Source organism: Salvelinus sp. IW2-2015, unplaced genomic scaffold (genome assembly GCF_002910315.2).
Source record: "Salvelinus sp. IW2-2015 unplaced genomic scaffold, ASM291031v2 Un_scaffold3509, whole genome shotgun sequence".
Lineage (NCBI taxonomy): Eukaryota > Metazoa > Chordata > Actinopteri > Salmoniformes > Salmonidae > Salvelinus > Salvelinus sp. IW2-2015.
This window is the reverse complement of record NW_019944789.1, coordinates 27441-46364: the sequence shown is the minus strand read 5'-3', so window position 1 is coordinate 46364 and position 18924 is coordinate 27441. Positions and strand designations below refer to the sequence as shown.

The following is an 18924-nucleotide window of genomic DNA, read 5'->3' as shown; positions in this document are numbered from 1 at the left end:
ATATAAAGTGGCGTTGTGTGACATCGGGTGGTGTAGGTGTCCTGGAGGGCGTCCTGTGACATCGGGTGGTGTAGGTGTCCTGGAGGGCAGGTAGTTTGCCCCCGGTGATGCGTTGTGCAGACTTCACTACCCTCTGGAGAGCCTTACGGTTGTGGGCGGAGCAGTTGCCGTACCAGGCGGTGATACAGCCCGACAGGATGCTCTCGATTGTGCATCTGTAAAAGTTTGTGAGTGCTTTTGGTGACAAGCCGAATTTCTTCAGCCTCCTGAGGGTTGAAGAGGCGCTGCTGCGCCTTCTTCACAACGCTGTCTGTGTTGGTGGACCAATTCAGTTTGTCCGTGATGTGTACACCGAGGAACTTAAAACTTACTACCCTTTCACTACTGTCCCGTCGATGTGGATAGGGGGGTGCTCCCTCTGCTGTTTCCTGAAGTCCACGATCATCTCCTTTGTTTGTTGACGTTGAGTGTGAGGTTATTTCCTGACACCACACTCCGAGGGCCCTCACCCTGTAGGCCGTCTCGTCGTTGTTGGTAATCAAGCCTACCACTGTAGTGTCGTCTGCAATCTTGATGATTGAGTTGGAGGTGTGCATGGCCACGCAGTCGTGGGTGAACAGGGAGTACAGGAGGGGGCTTAGAACGCACCCTTGTGGGGCCCCAGTGTTGAGGATCAGCGGGGTGGAGATGTTGTTACCTACCCTCACCACCTGGGTGCGGCCCGTCAGGAAGTCCAGTACCCAGTTGCACAGAGCGGGGTCGAGACCTTGATGACGAGTTTGGAGGGTACTATGGTGTTAAATGCTGAGCTGTAGTCGATGAACAGCATTCTCACATAGGTATTCCTCTTGTCCAGATGCGTTAGGGCAGTGTGCAGTGTGKTTGCGATTGCGTCGTCTGTGGACCTATTGGGGCGGTAAGCAAATTGGAGTGGGTCTAGGGTGTCAGGTAGGGTGGAGATGATATGGTCCTTGACTAGTCTCTCAAAGCACTTCATGATGACGGAAGTGAGTGCTACGGGGCGGTAGTCGTTTAGCTCAGTTACCTTAGCTTTCTTGGGAACAGGAACAATGGTGGCCCTCTTGAAGCATGTGGGAACAGCAGACTGGGATAAGAATTGATTGAATATGTCCGTAAACACACCAGCCTTATATGCGTTGCGGAAGGAGGCATGAGGCATGGAGGCATGAGGACTGCAGATGTGGCCAGGGCAATAAATTGCAATGTCCATACGGTGAGACGCCTAAGACAGCGCTACAGGGAGACAGGACGGACAGCTGATCGTCCTCGCAGTGACAGACCACGTGTAACAACACCTGCACAGGATCGGTACATCCGAACATCACACCTGTGAGACAGGTACAGGATGGCGGTGTGTCACAGCATCATCGGACTGAGCTTGTTGTCATTCCAGGCAATCTCAACGCTGTGCATTATAGGGAAGACATCCTCCACCCTCATGTGGTACTCTTCCTGCAGGCTCATCCTGACATGACCCTCCAGCATGACAATGCCACCAGCCATACTGCTCGTTCTGTGTGTGATTTCCTGCAAGACAGGATTGTCAGTGTTCTGCCATGGCCAGCGAAGAGCCCGGATCTCAATCTCATTGAGCACGGCTGGGACCTGTTGGATTGGAGGGTGAGGGCTAGGGCCATTCCCCCCCAGAAATGTCTGGGAACTTGCAGGTGCCTTGGTGGAAGAGTGGGGTAACGCCTCACAGCAAGAACTGGCAAATCTGGTGCAGTCCATGAGGAGGAGAAGCACTGCAGTATTTATTGCAGCTGGTGGCCACACCAGATACTGACTGTTACTTTTGATTTTGACACCCACCCTTTGTTCAGGGACACATTAGTCACATGTCTGTGGAACTTGTTCAGTTTATCTCTCAGGTGTTGAATCTTGTTATGTTCATACAAGTATTTACACATGTTAAGTTAGCTGAATATAAACGCAGTTGACAGTGAGAGGACGTTTATTTTTTTGCTGAGTTTATTATATACTATTATCTACATATTATCTACATATTATCTACTGTTATCTTCATATTATCTACATATTATCTACTATTATCTATATATTTTGTACTATTATCTACATATTATCTTCTATTATTTACATATTATCTACATATTTGGTACTAGGCTAACGCTAACGGTGCTAGCCCACCATTGTTTTTATGCACGACTGGGCACAAATGCTTCAGGTGTGAGATGTTTACCACACAATCACAAGATGAAGACAACGTGGAACTGGAAAATGGACAGGGATTTATCTGCCCTACATGCACCACCATCAAGCAGATTAGAGAAGAGATCCTCCGGCTGTTAGCTCAGCTGAGAGAAAAGGAGAGCCTGTTTTCTAAGTCCACCAACCTTGCTGTAACCTGTTGCAAACCGAATCTCTAGCAAAGCTGTTGATGAGTCAGGCGTCATTGATCTGTCCCAATCCAAAGGACAGATGTTAATCTCAACTCTGCGGCCCAGTGGAGACTGGACACTCGCAAGGCATAGGAGATCGGGGAGGCAGTCTGGCCACCCTTCATCTATCCGAGAAGATCCAATTGTCACGCCCTGATCTGTTTCACCTGTCCTTGTGATTGTCTCCACCCCTTCAGGTGTCGCTTATTTTCCCCAGTGTATTTATCCCGGTGTTTCCTGTCTCTCTGTACAGATGTAATATTTACCCTGGTTTCCTGTCTCTCTGTACCAGTGTATTTATCCCTGTTTTCCTGTCTCTCTGTACCAGTGTATTTATCCCTGTGTTTCCTGTCTCTCTGTACCAGTGTATTATCCTGTGTTCCTGTCTCTCTGTACCAGTGTAATTATCCCCGTGTTCTCTGTCTCTCTGTACCAGTGTATTTATCCCTGTGTTTCCTGTCTCTCTTGTACCAGTGTTTTTCCCTGTGTTTCCTGTCTCTCTGTACCAGTTTATTATCCCTGTGTTTCCTGTCTCTCTGTTCCAGTGTATTTATCCCTGTGTTCCCTCTCTCTGTACCAGTGTATTTATCCCTGTGTTTCCTGTCTCTCTGTACAGGGTATTTATCCCTGTGTTTCTCTGCTCTGTCCAGTGTATTTACCCTGTGTTTCCTGTCTCTCTGTACCAGTGTATTTATCCCTGTGTTTCCTGTCTCTCTGTACCAGTGTATTTATCCCTGTGTTTCCTGTCTCTCTGTACCATGTTATTTATCCCTGGTTTCCTGTCCTCGTTACCAGTGTATTTATCCCCTGTTTCCTGTCTCTCTTGCCAGTTTATTTATCCCTGTGTTTCCTGTCTCTCTGTACAGTGTATTTATCCCTGTTTCCTGTCCTTCTGTCCAGTGTATTTATCCCTGTGTCCTGTCTCTCTGTACCAGTGTATTTATCCCTGTGTTTCCTGTCTCTCTTGCCAGTGTATTTATCCCTGTTTTCCTGTCTCTCTGTCCAGTGTATTTATCCTGTGTTTCCTGTCTTCTCTGTACCAGTTTATTTATCCCTGTTTCCTGTCTCTCCTGTACCAGTGTATTTTATCCCTGTTACCTGCTCCACCTGTACCAGTGTATTTATCCCTGTGTTTCCTGTCTCTCTGTACAAGTGTATTTATCCCTGTGTTTCCTGTCTTTCTGTCCCAGTGTATTTATCCCTGTGTGTCCTGTCTCTCTATACCAGTGTATTTATCCCTGTGTTTCCTGTCTCTCTGTGCCAGTGTATTTATCCCTGTGTTTCCTGTCGTTCTGTCCCAGTGTATTTATCCATGTGTTTCCTGTCTCTCTGTACCAGTGTATTTATCCCTGTGTTCCTGTCTCTGTACCAGTGTATTTGTCTCTGTGTTTCCTGTCTCTCTATACCAGTGTATTTATCCCTGTGTTTCCTGTCTTTCTGTCCCAGTGTATTTATCCCTGTGTTTCCTGTCTCCCTGTGCCAGTGTTAATTATCCCTGTGTTTCCTGTCTTTCTGTCCCAGTGTATTTATCCCTGTGTTTCCTGTCTCTCTGTACCAGTGTATTTATCCCTGTGTTTCCTGTCTCTCTGTACCAGTGTATTTGTCTCTGTGTTTCCTGTCTCTCTGTACCAGTGTATTTATCCCTGTGTTTCCTGTCTCTCTGTGCCAGTGTATTTATCCCTGTGTTTCCTGTCTCTCTGTACCAGTGTTTTTATCCCTGTGTTTCCTGTCTCTCTGTACCAGTGTATTTATCTGGTAGTCTGTTAGTGCTCCAGTCCCAGCGACATCAAACTGTTTTAGAGACTGACAGACAAGGTCTGGTAGTGCTCCAGTCCCAACAACATCAAACTGTTTTAGAGACTGACAGACAGGGTCTGGTAGTGCTCCAGTCCCAGCAACATCAAACTGTTTTAGAGACTGACAGACAGGGTCTGGTAGTGCTCCAGTCCCAACAACATCAAACTGTTTTAGAGACTAACAGACAGGGTCTGGTAGTGCTCCAGTCCTCCCTGTCAGAATAACCAACAGAGGACTTGAAAACTATTTACATTCCTTTAGGAATGGCACTACGGTTATTGTGAGTAACCTAATTTATGTTCCTATAACACCGCCTTCTAGTGAGTTTATACAAACTGTCATCTCCTACTATTCTGATAGATTGAAGACTGCCAGAAAAAGTGGTTGTAACATTAATAATTTTGTTGTTATTTGATTGGTTACCTCAATCCAGATGGGTTAGGGTTAGGACCTGGTTATTACCAAGGGTCTTTCTATTGTCATATCCTCTATTGTTGATGTTGCTTTATCTGATCACCTCTATGTATTTCATACTACCTTGTTGCCCATAGCACAGGGTAATACAGAACGCATTATATTTAAACATTATCTTACCTCTGAAGTTGCTACAGATTTTATTGAGTGTGTGAACAATACTCCACCACCTATTCTGCCTTCCTCTTGTGATGATTTAGTTGATCACTTTAATAGCTAATGAAGGACAACCGTTGAAGGCCACATCCAAACAGAGAGCTCCGTTTGGGGAACTAATCAATTAGGAAACTAATCAATTAAAGAGAAATTGCAGAAAGAAAGAGCAGAAGTGGACGAAGTCAAAGTTGCAGATCCATTATGATAGTCTGAGAGAGCAATTTGGCATATATAACAAGGCAATTAGAAATGCCAGACAGTCTTATTTTTCTAGCTTGATCACAAATAATCAGAATAATTAGAGAGTGCTCTTCTCGGCCGTTGATGGCCTGATAAATCCTACGCCCTCAAACCTATGTGAACTTTCCTTCACATCTAAATGTGATGAGTTTGCGGTATATTTCAGAGATAAAATAACCAACATTAGGCTGGGTCTGAAGTAAGACCTGATGAGAAGTTTGATGATATGTGCCCTAGCTTACTGTACTGCTGTAACGGCTGTCGTCGGTGGAAGAAGGTGAGGACCAAGGTGCAGTGTGATAAGTGTTCATGATATTTAGTAATAATCCACAACTGAACACTGAATAACAAAACAAACAAAGAAACAACCGAAACAGTTCTGTCTGGTGCAGACACACAAAGACTGAAAATAACCACCCACAAAACCCAACAGAAAACAGGCTACCTAAATATGGTTCCCAATCAGGGACAACGATTGACAGCTGCCTCTGATTGAGAACCATATCAGGCCAAACACAGAAATAGAACATCATAGAAAAACTAACATAGACAACCCACCCAACTCACGCCCTGACCATACTAAAAGAAAAGACAAAACAAAGGAACTAAGGTCAGAACGTGACACACGCAGAGGCATTATGGATTTATTTTCCCTGGTTGACACAGACTCAAGAAATTAATATCACAACTTAAGCCTTCTACCTGCCTTCTAGATCCTATCCCCACCACCTTCTTCAAAATATTAATTGCATATCTGAAGAAATGCAAGCTATTGATAATCTCTCCCTGTTCACAGGCACTTTCCCCACTGCACTAAAAACTGTTATGTGAAACCCCTTCTGGGGAAACGGCATCTAGATTCTTCAGCTCTTAGAAATTATCGATCAATCTCTAGCCTTCCATTCTTAAGCAAAATTCTGCAGCAATTGATGTTCAAACAGCTAAATCATTTAAGTGACAACTGTAAAAGAAAAAATTCAATCTCTTTTTTGTGCCCACCACAACACAGAGAAGGCTTAGTTAGTGGTAAATGATCTTAGAGCCGTGACACAGATGCCAAACAGCTCTCTGTCCTTGTACTCTTAGATTTAAGTGCTGCATTCGACACTGTTCAAATCAAATCAAATGTATTTATATAGCCCTTCGTACATCAGCTGATATCTCAAAGTGCTGTACAGAAACCCAGCCTAAAACCCCCAAACAGGTGTAGAAGCACAGTGGCTAGGAAAAACTCCCTAGAAAGGCCAAAACCTAGGAAGAAACCTAGAGAGGATCCAGGCTATGAGTACCTTGAGCGTAGCTGAGGTGCACCCGTGACCGGCTCGGAAGCCGGATTGCACAGCGGAGAAGGTACGGTGGGATTCGAAATGGTCAGTGATCTGTTTATTAACTTGGCTTTTGAAGACTTTAGATAGGCAGGGCAGGATGGATATAGGTCTGTAACAGTTTGGGTCTAGGGAGTCACCCCCTTTGAAGAGGGGGATGACCGCAGCAGCTTTCCAATCTTTAGGGATCTCGGACGATACGAAAGAGAGGTTGAACAGGATGGTAATAGGGGTTGCAACAATGGCGGTGGATAATTTTAGAAAGAGAGGGTCCAGATTGTCTAGCCCAGCTGATTTGTACAGGTCCAGGTTTTGCAGCTCTTTCAGAACATCTGCAGTCTGGATTTGGGTGAAGAAGAAGCTGGGGAGGCTTGGGCGAGCAGCTGCGGGGGGGGGGGGGGGTGAAGCTGTTGGCCGGGGTTGGAGTAGACAGGAGGAAGGCATGGCCAGTCGTTGAGAAATGCTTATTGAAATTTTCGATTATCATGGATTTATCAGTGGTGACCGTGTTACCTAGCCTCAGTGCAGTGGGCAGCTGGGAGGATGTGCTCTTGTTCTCCATGGACTTTACAGTGTCCCAAAACGTTTGGGAGTTAGAGCTACAGGATACGAATTTTTGCTTGAAAAAGCTAGCCTTTGCTTTCCTGACTGACTGCGTATATTGGTTCCTGACTTCCCTGAACAGTTGCATATCGCGAGGACTATTCGATGCTATTGCAGTCCGCCACAGGATGTGTTTGTGCTGGTCAAGGGCAGTCAGGTCTGGTGTGAACCAAGGGCTATATCTGTTCTTAGTTCTGCATTTTTGAATGGGGCATGCTTATTTAAGATGATGAGGAAATTACTTTTAAAGAATGACCAGGCATCCTCGACTGACGGGATGAGGTCAATATCCTTCTAGGATACCCGGGCCAGGTCATTTAGAAAGGCCTGTTAGCAGAAGTGTTTTAGGGAGCGTTTGAAAGTGATGAGGGGTGGTCGTTTGACCGCGGACCCATAGCAGATACAGGCAATGAGGCAGTGATCGCTGAGATCCTGATTGAAAACAGCGGAGGTGTATTTGGAGGGCAAGTTGGTCAGGATAATGTCTATGAGGGTGCCCATGTTTACGGATTTAGGGTTGTACCTGGTGGGTTCCTTGATGATTTGTGTGAGATTGAGGGCATCTATTGAGGGTTGAGGGTGCGATCAATTCACAAATGGTGTCCAGGGCACAGCTGGGAGCAGAGGGGGGTCTCGATAACAGGCGGCAACAGTGAGAGACTTATTTCTGGAGAGGTTAATTTTTTAAATTAGAGTATAGACCTGGAAGTATGACAGAACTTTGCAGGCTATCTCTGCAGTAAATTGCAACTCCTCCCCTTTGGCAGTTCTATCTTGACGGAAAATATTGTAGTTGGGTTTGGAAATCTCAGAATTGTTGGTGGCCTTCCTAAGCCAGGATTCAGACACGGCAAGGACATCAGGGTTGGCGGAGTGTGCTAAAGCAGTGAGTAAAACAAACTTAGGGAGGAGGCTTCTGATGTTGACATGCATGAAACCAAGGCTTTTTCGATCACAGAAGTCAACAAATGAGGGTGCCTGGGGACACGCAGGGCCTGGGTTTACGTCCACAGGAGGAGTAGGATGAGGGTACGGCTAAAGGCTATCAAAACTGGTCGCCTAGAGCGTTGGGGACAAATAATAAAAGGAGCAGATTTCTGGGCGTGGTAGAATAGATTCAGGGCATAATGTGCAGACAGGGGTATGGTGGGGTGCGGGTACAGCGGAGGTAAGCCCAGGCACTGAGTGATGATAAGAGAGGTTGTATCTCTGGATAAGCTGGTTATAATGGGTGAGGTCACCGCATGAGTGGGTGGTGGGACAAATGAGGTGTCAGAGGTATGAAGAGTGGAACTAGAGGCTCCATTGTAAACTAAAACAATGATAACTAACCTAAACAACAGTATACAAGGCATATTGACATTAGAGAGAGACATAAAGTGAGGCATAAAGTAATCACAGGTGTTGATTTGGAGAGCTATCTAAGACAACAACGGGTAAGACAACAACAGCTAATCAGCTAAAACAACAACAGGTAAAATGGCGATGAATGGGCAGAGAGGGTCAGTTAACTACACACAGGGCCTGAGTTCGCGGCTGGGGCCGACAGATAAAAAAATTAAAAAACATAATAATTAAAATAATTAAATAAACAGAATGGAGTACCGTGATTAATGGACAGTCCAGCATGCATCAGCTATGTAGCCACGTGATCATAGGGTCCAGGGGGCAGCAATAGATGGAACAGGGAAGCCGCAGAGTAGTCGCTACTACGCTAGCACGCGGGCGACACAACGTTTAAAGTTAGTAGTAAAGTTAGTTGCTCGGGGCTAGTAGAAGCGTCTGCTCCGACGTCCGACGGAGGCCGGTTGAAGGCACAGCGCATGGAGTATTCGTCGGCAGACCAGTCGTGGTGGTGCTGCGGGGCGCCGTGTCGACTAAGGATCCAAGCCAGATGGTGAAAGAGGTATTGTAGTTGTGGTAATTTAGTTTGCTAGCCGGGAGATGCGCCTGGCTCACAGCTAACTGGTGCTTCGGGGCAGGGGCGTTAGCCACTATAGCCACTCGGTAGCAGCGGTGATCCGGTGCCAAGGTCCAGAGCTTACGGCAAGGATCCGGTGGAGTAGTGTGTTCTAGCCGTGTTTGGGTGGAGTCCGGGTGAACAACTGAGTAGGCCGGGAGGTGGGTCTCAGGGATAGCTTCGGTACTGGGTAACTCAGTGGGTGCTAGCTAGCTGTGAAGATCAGGAGTAATGGTCCAGGGATTACGGCAGGAATCCGGCGTTGAAGTGGAGAGATAGTCCGTTACTGGTAGGCTGGCGAGTATTATCCAAGCTAAAAAAATCTAAAATATTTTAAAAAGGGCTGGTACCTGTGCAGAAGGTAAAGGCCGCTAGCAGTGGCTAACAATGACTAAATAGCTTGTAGCTGGTTAGCTTCTGATGGCTAGGTGGTTCTTGCTATAAGGTCTAAAAATAAAAAATAATAGCGGTTCCATATCACATTGGGTGAGGCAGGTTACCGGAAGGTATAATTGAAATAAAATGGAGAAGAGATTGAAATATATACAAAAAAGACGAAAAAATACAAAAGTACACGAGAGGACGAACAAAACACGTCTGCACTGCTACGCCATCTTGGATCAACTTAGAGAAATAACATATCATGTGGCTTTCCACAAGGTTCGATTTTTGGGTCCCGTAGTGATCAGTTTATATATGTGTTACCCTTGGCAGTGTTATCAGGAAGCACAGCATTGATTTTCACTGTTACGCAGACGATACACAGCATTTCTGTGTCATCAGAGGATTTAGCTCCATGGATAAATTATTAGGTGTGTTCGTGATTTAAACACTTGGATGGCTCACAACTTCCTCCAGCTATATCAAGACAAGATCGAGGTACTTATTGTTGGAGTCAAAGCACAGAGAGAAATCTGGCCGCACATTTATGGGCAATAAAGATAAAACACCAGGTAAAAAGTCTAGGTGTTATTTTAGATTCTGAACTCCATTTTGAATCACATATTAGGAATGTGACCAAAATAGCTTTTTACCACCTGAGGAACATTTCTCTCTCAGGCTGATACAGAGAGACTCATCCATGCTTTTATTAGAAGCAGTCTTGACTACTGTAATGCTCTCCTGTCTGGTCTACCCAAGAAACCATTGGTCAACTGCAGAACATACAGAATGCTGCAGGGTACTGACCAAGACCAGACAGAAACACATTACACCAGTTTAATGGTCTCTGTACTGTAAAACATACAGAATGCTGCAGGGTACTGACCAAGACCAGACAGAGAACACATTTACACCGGTTTAATGGTCTCTGTACTGTAAAACACAGCATGCTGCAGGGTACTGACCAAGACCAGACAGAGAAACACATTACACCAGTTTTAATTGTCTCTGTACTGTAAAACACTACAGAATGCTGCAGGGTACTGACCAAGAAACAGACGGAGAGCACACATTACACAGTTTAATGGTCTCTGTACTGTAAAACATACAGAATGCTGCAGGGTACTGACCAAGACCAGACAGAGAGCACACATTACACCGGTTTTAAGGTCTCTGCACTGGCTGCCTGTGACTTTTAGAATTCATTTTAAGATTCTTCTTTTGGTTTTTAAATCAATCCATGATTGTGCACTACATATCAGACATGCTTTTAAATGATGTACCCAATATGTTCCTCAGGTCCTCTGGCACTGGCCTTATAACTATCCCAAAGCCTAGGACTAAGAGGCATGGAGAGACAGCCTTATAACTATCCCAAAGCCAAGGACCAAGAGGCATGGAGAGACAGCCTTTAGTTGTTATGCCCCCAGCCTCTGGAATAGCCAGAGATCCTGAGGGGTGCCAAGAGGCAGCCTTTAGTTGTTATGCCCCCAGCCTCTGGAATAGTCTGCCAGAGATCCTGAGGGGTGCCAAGAGGCAGCCTTTAGTTGCTATGCAGCCAGCCTCTGGAATAGCCAGAGATCCTGAGGGGGCCGAAACTGTGGACATTTTAAAAATAGATATTTTAAATATTTTTAGCTTTGCTGTTCCTTAGGTTCTTTTTAGTCACTCAGTTATAATTGTTATTATTATTTTTTTTATCCTCTTGTGTTTGTTGTGTAGTAAATATTAACGTTTTTTCCCCCCAATGTTTTTTAAATTCGTTTTTCCCAGTGAAGCACATAGCAATGAATTCCATGTCTGAAATGTGCTGTACTAATAAAACTTTATTTAACCATTCCAAACACAAAAACGGGGAAAATAAACAAAAATCCAAAACACAGCAGAATAGAAAGTGGACAGTACCATGTGGGAGGAGACCTATGGGAGGAAACAATCCTTATTCTAATATACAGTGCATTTGGAAAGTATTCAGACACCTTGCCAAGCCTGTAGCGTCCTACCCAAGAAGACTGGAGGCTGTAATCGCTGCCAAAGGTGCTTCAACAAAGTACCGAGTAAAGGCTCTGAACAATTATGTAAATGTAATATTTCCCCCCACCCCCAAAAAATGTACATTTCCAAAAATGTATAAATCCTGTTTTTGCTTTCTCATTATAGGGTATTGTGTGTAGATTGATGAGGGATAAAAAAACGATTTAATCAATTTTAGAATAAGGCTGTAACATAATAAAATGTGGAACAAGTCAAGGGGTCTGAATACTTTCCGAATGTACTGTAATATATATTTTAGTAATGGTGGACTAAAAGGTCTGTTTGTTTGTGTGTTTGTTGCCAACAGATCTAAACACACCCTGTACTCTGACCTGCAGACTCCAGGTCGTTACGGTCGTGTTATAGTCACCTCTAGGAGAGGCAGCATCCTGGACCCTCTACACACAGACCTGGTACTCAAGGTAACGCTGCGTGTGCGTGTGTGTGTGTGTTGGTCAGAGAATGATATAGCGGCCTATTTTATGTTTGCTTAACACACTCCTCTCTCAGTGTAAAAAAACGCACAGGGCCAGCCAGATGAGCAGCAGTCAGTCAGTCAGCCAGGCCAGGCAGTGTATATACAATCTGAACCAGTCACTCACTCAGTCAGCCAAGCCAAATCAAATCAAATTTTATTGGTCACATACACGTGATTAGCAGATGTTATTGCGGGTGTAGCGAAATGCTTGTGCTTCTAGCTCCGACAGTGCAGTAATATACCCCACTCATCCGCACACTTTCCAGTCGAAGCTCGCATCCACTACAAGACAATGGTGCTTACCTACAGAACAGCAAGTGGAACTGTCCCTCCCTACCTTCAGGCTGTGCTCAAACCCTACACCCCAACCCAAGCACTTCATTCTACCACCTCAGGTCTCTTGGCCCTCTCGCACTACGGGAGGGCAATATTTGCCCAGTCCAAGCTCTTCTCTGTCCTGGCACCCCAATGGTGGAACCAGCCTCCCCCTGAAGCCAGAACAGTGGAGTCCCTGCCCATCTTCCGAAACCATCTGAAACCCTACCTTCAAACAATATCTTAAATAATCCTCCTCCCCTCAACTTAACCATCACTTGACCCCTCCCATCCAGAGGCTGCACTCCTAGTGGCCGGGGACTTTAATGCAGGAAAACTTAAATCAGTTTTACCTTATTTCTATCAGCATGTTAAATGTGCAACCAGAGGGAAAAAAACTTTAGACCACCTGTACTCCACACAGAGACGTGTACAAAGCTCTCCCTCGCCCTCCATTTGGTAAATCTGACCACAATTCTATCCTCCTGATTCCAAGCTAAAATGTAAGCAGGAAGCACCAGCGACTCGGTCTATAAAAGAGTGGTCAGATGAAGCAGATGCTAAACAACAGAGCTGTTTCGATAGCACAGACTGGAATATGTTCCGGGATTCTTCCGATGGCATTGAGGAGTACATCACATCAGTCACTGGCTTTATCAATAAGTGCATCGAGCACGTCGTCCCCACAGTGACCGTACGTGCATACCCCAACCAGAAGCCATGGATAACAGGCAACATTCACACGAAGCTAAAGGGTAGAGCTGCCACTTTCAAGGAGCAGGACTCTAACCCGGAAGCTTATAAGAAATCCCACTCTGCCCTCCGACGAACTGTCAAAGAGGTAAAACGTCAATACAGAACTAAGATCAAAATGTACTACACTGGCTCCAACGCTCGTCGGATGTGGCAGGGCTTGCAAACTATCAGACTACAAAGGGAAGCACAGCCGCGAGAGTTGCCCAGTGACACAAGCCTACCAGACGAGCTATGTAACCTCTATGCTCGCTTCAAGGCAAGTAACACTGAAACATGCATGAGAGCATCAGCTGTTCCGGACGACTGTGTGATCACGCTCTCCGCGGCCGATGTGAGTAAGACCTTAAAACAGGTCAACATTCACAAGGCCGCAGGGCCAGACGGCTTACCGTGGACGTGTACTCCGAGCATGCGCTGACCAACTGGCAAGTGTCTTCACTGACATTTTCAACCTCTCCCTGTCTGAGTCTGTAATGCCAACATGTTCAAGCACAACACAATAGTCCCTGTGCCCAAGAACACGAAGGTAACGACAGCCGGTCATCACATCTGCCCAAGAACACTAAGGTAACCTGCCTAAATGACTACTGACCCGTAGCACTCACATCTGTAGCCATGAAATGATTTGAAAGGCTGGTCATGGCTCATATCCACACCATTATCCCAGAAACCCTAAACCCACTCCAATTTGCATACAGCCCCAACAGATCCACAGATGATGAAATCTGTATTTAACTCCACACTGCCCTTTCACACCTGAACAAAAGGAACACCTATGTGAGAATGCTATTCATTGACTACAGCTCAGTGTTCAACACCATAGTCCCCTCAAAGCTCATCACTAAGCTAAGGACCCTGGGACTAAACACCTCCCTCTGCATCTGGATCCTGGACTTCCTGACAGGCCGACCCCCAGGTGATAAGAGTAGGTAACATGCTGATCCTCAACACGGGGGCCCCTCAGGGGTGCGTGCTCAGTCCCGTCCTGTACTCCCTGTTCATGACTGCACGGCCAGGCACGACTCCAACACCATCATTAATTTTGCCGATGACACAGCAGTGGTAGGTCTGATCACCGACAATGATGAGACGGCCTATAGGGAGGAGGTCAGAAACCTGACCGTGTGGTGCCAGGATAACAGCCTCTCCCTCAACGTGATCAAGACAAAGGAGATGATTGTGGACTACAGGAAAAGGAGGACGGAGCACGCCCCCATTCTCATCTACGAGGCTGTAGTGGAGCAGGTTGAGAGCTTCAAGCTCCTTGGTGTCCACATCACCAACAAACTATCATGGTTTAAACACACCAAGACAGTCATGAAGAGGGCACGACAACGCCTATTCCCCCTCAGGAGACTGAAAAGATTTGGCATGGATCCTCAAATCCTCAAAAAGTTACTACAGAGGGTAGTGGGTACGGCCCAGTACATCACCGGGGCCAAGCTTCCTGCCATCCAGGACCTCTACACCAGGCGGTGTCAGAAGAAGGCCATAAAATTGTCAAAGACTCCAGGCACCCTTGTCATAGACTGTTCCCTCTGCTACCGCACGGCAAGCAGTACCGGAGCGCCAAGTCTTGGTCCAAGAGGCTTCTAAACAGCTTCTACCCCCAACCCATAATTGATTCCTGAACATCTAATCAAATGGCTACCCAGACTATTTGCATTGCCCTCCTCCCCTCTTCTACGCTGCTGCTACTCTGTTATTATCTATGCATAGTCACTTTAACTCTACCTACATGTACATATTACCTCGACACCGGTACCCCCTGTATATATCCCCGCTATTGTTATTTACTGCTGCTCTTTAATTATTTGTTATTCTTATCTCTTACTTTTTTTTAGGTATTTTCTTAAATCTCTATTGTTGGTTAAGGGCTTGTAAGTAAGCATTTCAAGTCAAATCAAATCAAATAGATTTATATAGCCCTTCTTACATCAGCTGATATCTCAAAGTGCTGTACAGAAACCCAGCCTAAAACCCCAACAAGCAAGCAATGCAGGTGTAGAAGCACGGTGGCTAGGAAAAACTCCCTAGAAAGGCCAAAACCTAGGAAGAAACCTAGAGAGGAACCAGGCTATGAGGGTTGGCCAGTCCTCTTCTGGCTGTGCCGGGTAGAGATTATAACAGAACATGGCCAATATGTTCAAATGTTCATAAATGACCAGCATTTTTCAAATAATAATAATCACAGTAGTTGTCGAGGGTGCAACAAGTCAGCACCTCAGGAGTAAATGTCAGTTGGCTTTTCATAGCCAATCATTAAGAGTATCTCTACCGCTCCTGCTGTCTCTAGAGAGTTGAAAACAGCAGGTCTGGGACAGGTASCACGTCCGGTGAACAGGTCAGGGTTCCATAGCCGCAGGCAGAACAGTTGAAACTGGAGCAGCAGCACGGCCAGGTGGACTGGGGACAGCAAGGAGTCATCATGCCAGGTAGTCCTGAGGCATGGTCCTAGGGCTCAGGTCCTCAGAGAGAGAGAAAGAAAGAAATAGAGAAAGAGAGAATTAGAGAGAGCATACTTAAATTCACACAGGACACTGGATAAGACAGGAGAAATACTCCAGATATAACAGACTGACCCTAGCCCCCCGACACATAAACTACTGCAGCATAAATACTGGAGGCTGAGACAAGAGGGGTCAGGGGAGACACTGTAGCCCCATCCGATGATACCCCCGGACAGGGCCAAACAGGCAGGATATAACCCCACCCACTTTGCCAAAGCACAGCCCCCACACCATTAGAGGGATATCTTCAACCACCAACTTACCATCCTGAGACAAGGCCGAGTATAGCCCACAAAGATCTCCGCCACGGCACAACCCAAGGGGGGGTGCCAACTCAGACAGGAAGATCACGTCAGTGACTCAACCCACTCAAGTGACGCACCCCTCCYAGGGACGGCCAGTGACTCAGCCACTGTAAGGTGTTCACCTGTTGTATTTGGCGCATGTGACAAATAAAATTGGATTTGATTTATATCCAGTCAGTAACAACACATTTATTTCCAATATTGTTCAATGTTAGGGTTTAAAGCTCTGTTGTTGAGAGTGAGGTATGGTATGTAATGGGTAGTCTAGTGACCATACACACACACAAGCGCTGGTATATGCAGCATTCCAAGGTGTGTGATAACTCCGCCCACACACTGTGAATGGCATCGCTGTTTCCTAGTAACTGTAACCACGCACATGATCCCTATTGTCTTCTTGCCATGGAAACAGAACAGAATACTTCCTAATCTGTGGATACTTCTCCCAATACAGTGTTTGTATTGTATTATTGGACATATACAAACAGTATAATTATAGGAACATAATTATATACATACGGGTACATATGGTAGTAGGTGGATTATAGTATAGGTGCATACAATGCATTCTGAAAGTATTCAGACCCCTTCCCTTTTTTCACATTTTGTTACATTACAGCCTTGTTATAAAATGTATTAAATCATTTTTTCCCCTCATTAATCTACAAACAATACCCCATAATGACAGTTTTTAAGAAATTTTTGCATGTTTTTTATTTATTTTTATTAACAGAAATACCTTAAGTATTCTGATCCTTTGCTATGAGACTCAAAATTGAGCTCCGGTGCATCCTGATTCCATTGATCATCCTTGAGATGTTTCTACAACTGGTTTGGAGTCCACCAGTGATACATTTAAATGATTGGACATGACTTAGAAAGACACCTAGACAGCTGTCTATACAAGGTCCCACAGTTGACAGTGCACGTCAGAGCAAAAACCAAGCCATGAGGTCGAAGGAATTGTTCGTAGAGCTCCGAGACAGGATTGTGTCGAGGCACAGATCTGGGGAAGGGTACCAAAACATTTTTGCAGCATTGAAGGTCCCCAAGAACACAGTTACCTCCATAATTCTTAAATCAAAGAAGTTTGGAACACCCAAGACTCTTCCTAGAGCTGGCCGCCCAGCCAAACTGAGCAATCAGGGGAGAAGGGCCTTGGTCAGGGAGGTGACCAAGAACCCAATGGTCACTCTGACAGAGCTCCAGAGTTCCTCTATGGCGATGGGAGAACCTTCCAGAAGGACAACCATCTCTGCAGCACTAGACGGTAGCCACTCCTCAGTAAAAGACACATGACAGCCTGCTTGGAGTTTTCCAAAAGGCACCTAAAAGACTTTGACCATGAGAAACAAGATTCTCTGGTCTGATGAAACCAAGATTGAACTCTTTGGCTTGAATGCCAAGTGTCAGGTCTGGAGGAAACCTGTCACCTTCCCTACGTTGAAGCATGGTGGTGGCAGCATCATGCTGTGGGGATGTTTTTCAGCGGCAGGGACTGGGAGACTAGTCAGGAATGAGGGAAAGATGAGATCCTCGATGAAAACCTGCCCCAGAACGCTCGGGACCTCAGAAGGGGGTGAAGGTTCACCTTCCAACAGGACAACGACCCTAAGCACACAGCCAAGACAATGCAGAAGTGGCTTTGGGACAAGTCTCTGAATGTCCTTGAGTGGCCCAGCCAGAGCCCGGACTTGAACCTGATCGAACATCTCTGGAGAGATCTGAAAAAAGCTGTGCTGTGATGCTCCCCATCCAACCTGACAGAGTTTGAGAGGATCTGCAGAGAAGAATGGGAGAAATCCCCAAAATACAGGTGTGCCAAGCTTGTAGCGTCATACCAAATAAGACTTGAGGCTGTAATCGCTGCCAAAGGTGCTTCAACAAAGTACTGAATAAAGGGTCTGAATACTAATGTAAATGTGATATTTCAGTTTTAATAAAGGTGCACATGTTTCTAGAAACCTGTTTTTGCTTTGTCATTATGGGGTATTGTGATGTCATTATGGGGTATTGTGTGTAGATTAATGATGGGGGGAAAAAACGATTTAATCAATTTTAGAGTAATGCTGTGACATAACAAAATATGGAAAAAGTCAAGGGGTCTGAATACTCCGATTGCACTGTATGTTATATGCATACAGGTACTTCCATGTTCCAAAATAACAGCCTTGTTTCTGTGTAAAGGCAGTGATATCGCTACTGCTTGAATGGATTGGTAAAGAAACACAGAAATAAAGAATTCTCTCTCTCTTCAGCTCCATCGTGCTGTCGTTCAGCTCCAGGTTCCAGTGTTGGGGTTCAACTACTCTTTCTCCCACCTCTGTCTTCTCGACGACAAGAATACCTGCATCATCGATGACATCATCCGATTCCTGGAGGACAGCCAATCAGCTCGCTTCGCTAACCGTTCTTCCCTTCCTCTGCGCTACCCAATCACACGTCTGGCTGACGGGCGGATGGCCTACATTGGTCACCAGTTAGGAGGGGTGTGTACTGTGTATTTTCATTGGTCACTTGTTAGGATGAGTGTGTACTGTGTATTTTCATTGGTCACCTGTTAGGATGAGTGTGTACTCGTGTTAATTTCAATTGGTCCCTGTTAGGATGCGTGGCTGTGAGCGGTCGCTTCTCTTTGTCCATCCTGGTTTCAACACCTGGGTGTTAGCGCGAATTGGTTTGCTTATGTTGGTAACTGTGTACTTTCATACTATGTGTACCGCGTGTCTGTGGACTGAAGTGTGTTTCTGTGTTCAATATTATAATTGATGGTCGCTCATGTTAAGCTGGGAATTTTAAGGAGGGGTGTGTGTACGCTGCGCGTGTATATCCTGTTCTTCATTCGGGTACTTCTTGGTTTTTTACTTATGTTGGGTGCTGTTTGTGGAGCACATGGGGGGGCGGTTTGTCTGTGTATTGCGGGATGTGTGGATATGTGGTGTGGGGTTATGGCTTAATCGTGAGAATGCACTTTGATTTCTTTAGCAGTCTATAAGTGGGGGGGATTGGCGATTCATCTGTGCAGGGAGTGTTGCATCTCTTGTGTGATACTGTTGACGCCTGTGATTCATCTAAATTATAAGAGGTCTAGACGGTTTTAGGCCTGGATGGTGCATTGTACATGATCCACCAGTGTACGTCCATGTTCATTTGGTCATTGGACAGTGTGT

The 18924-nt window shown here is 45.6% G+C and overlaps 1 protein-coding gene across 1 annotated transcript in view; it reads left to right on the top strand.

The window, feature by feature from the left end:
• The window catches only part of LOC112076003 (patched domain-containing protein 1-like), a gene marked incomplete at its 3' end in the record, with an annotated part of 52093 nt that overhangs the window by 9504 nt on the left and 23665 nt on the right, over positions 1–18924 (top strand). Inside the window, exons 4-5 of the mRNA XM_070441142.1 lie at positions 11692–11812; positions 18013–18243. Coding sequence (XP_070297243.1) covers positions 11692–11812; positions 18013–18243 — 352 coding nt within the window. The remainder of the gene's footprint in view (positions 1–11691; positions 11813–18012; positions 18244–18924) is intronic.